At 66.2% G+C, this 204-nt stretch overlaps 1 protein-coding gene across 1 annotated transcript in view; it reads right to left on the bottom strand.

Annotated features, from left to right (window-relative positions):
- TMEM132E (transmembrane protein 132E) overlaps positions 1-200 on the bottom strand; it is a gene marked incomplete at its 5' end in the record, with an annotated part of 11450 nt that extends 11250 nt beyond the window's left edge. The window contains one exon of the mRNA XM_008937138.1: positions 97-200. Within this exon, the coding sequence (XP_008935386.1) occupies positions 97-200 (104 nt within the window). The remainder of the gene's footprint in view (positions 1-96) is intronic.
- Between the last annotated feature and the right edge of the window lie 4 nt (positions 201-204).

Raw genomic sequence — 204 nt, 5'->3', positions numbered from 1 at the left:
GTGCGCGATGCTCCTCCAACCTCCCCTCTCCTTCCCAAAGCCCTCCTGGACCCAGAAGCCCAAAACCCCCTCCCCCTCCTGCCCCCGGGGCCTCACCTGAGCGTGAAGTGCTCCACCGTGGAGTTGGCCGTCAGGTAGAGGAGGATGCTCAGCACCTCGCCCGGCTTGAGGGGCTTGTCGGGCAGCCGGATGAAGACGTTGCCA

Source organism: Merops nubicus, unplaced genomic scaffold (assembly GCF_000691845.1).
Source record: "Merops nubicus isolate BGI_N331 unplaced genomic scaffold, ASM69184v1 scaffold26513, whole genome shotgun sequence".
NCBI classification, from domain to species: domain Eukaryota; kingdom Metazoa; phylum Chordata; class Aves; order Coraciiformes; family Meropidae; genus Merops; species Merops nubicus.
Note: the sequence above shows the minus strand (reverse complement) of the source record. Positions and strands in the feature narration are given on the sequence as shown.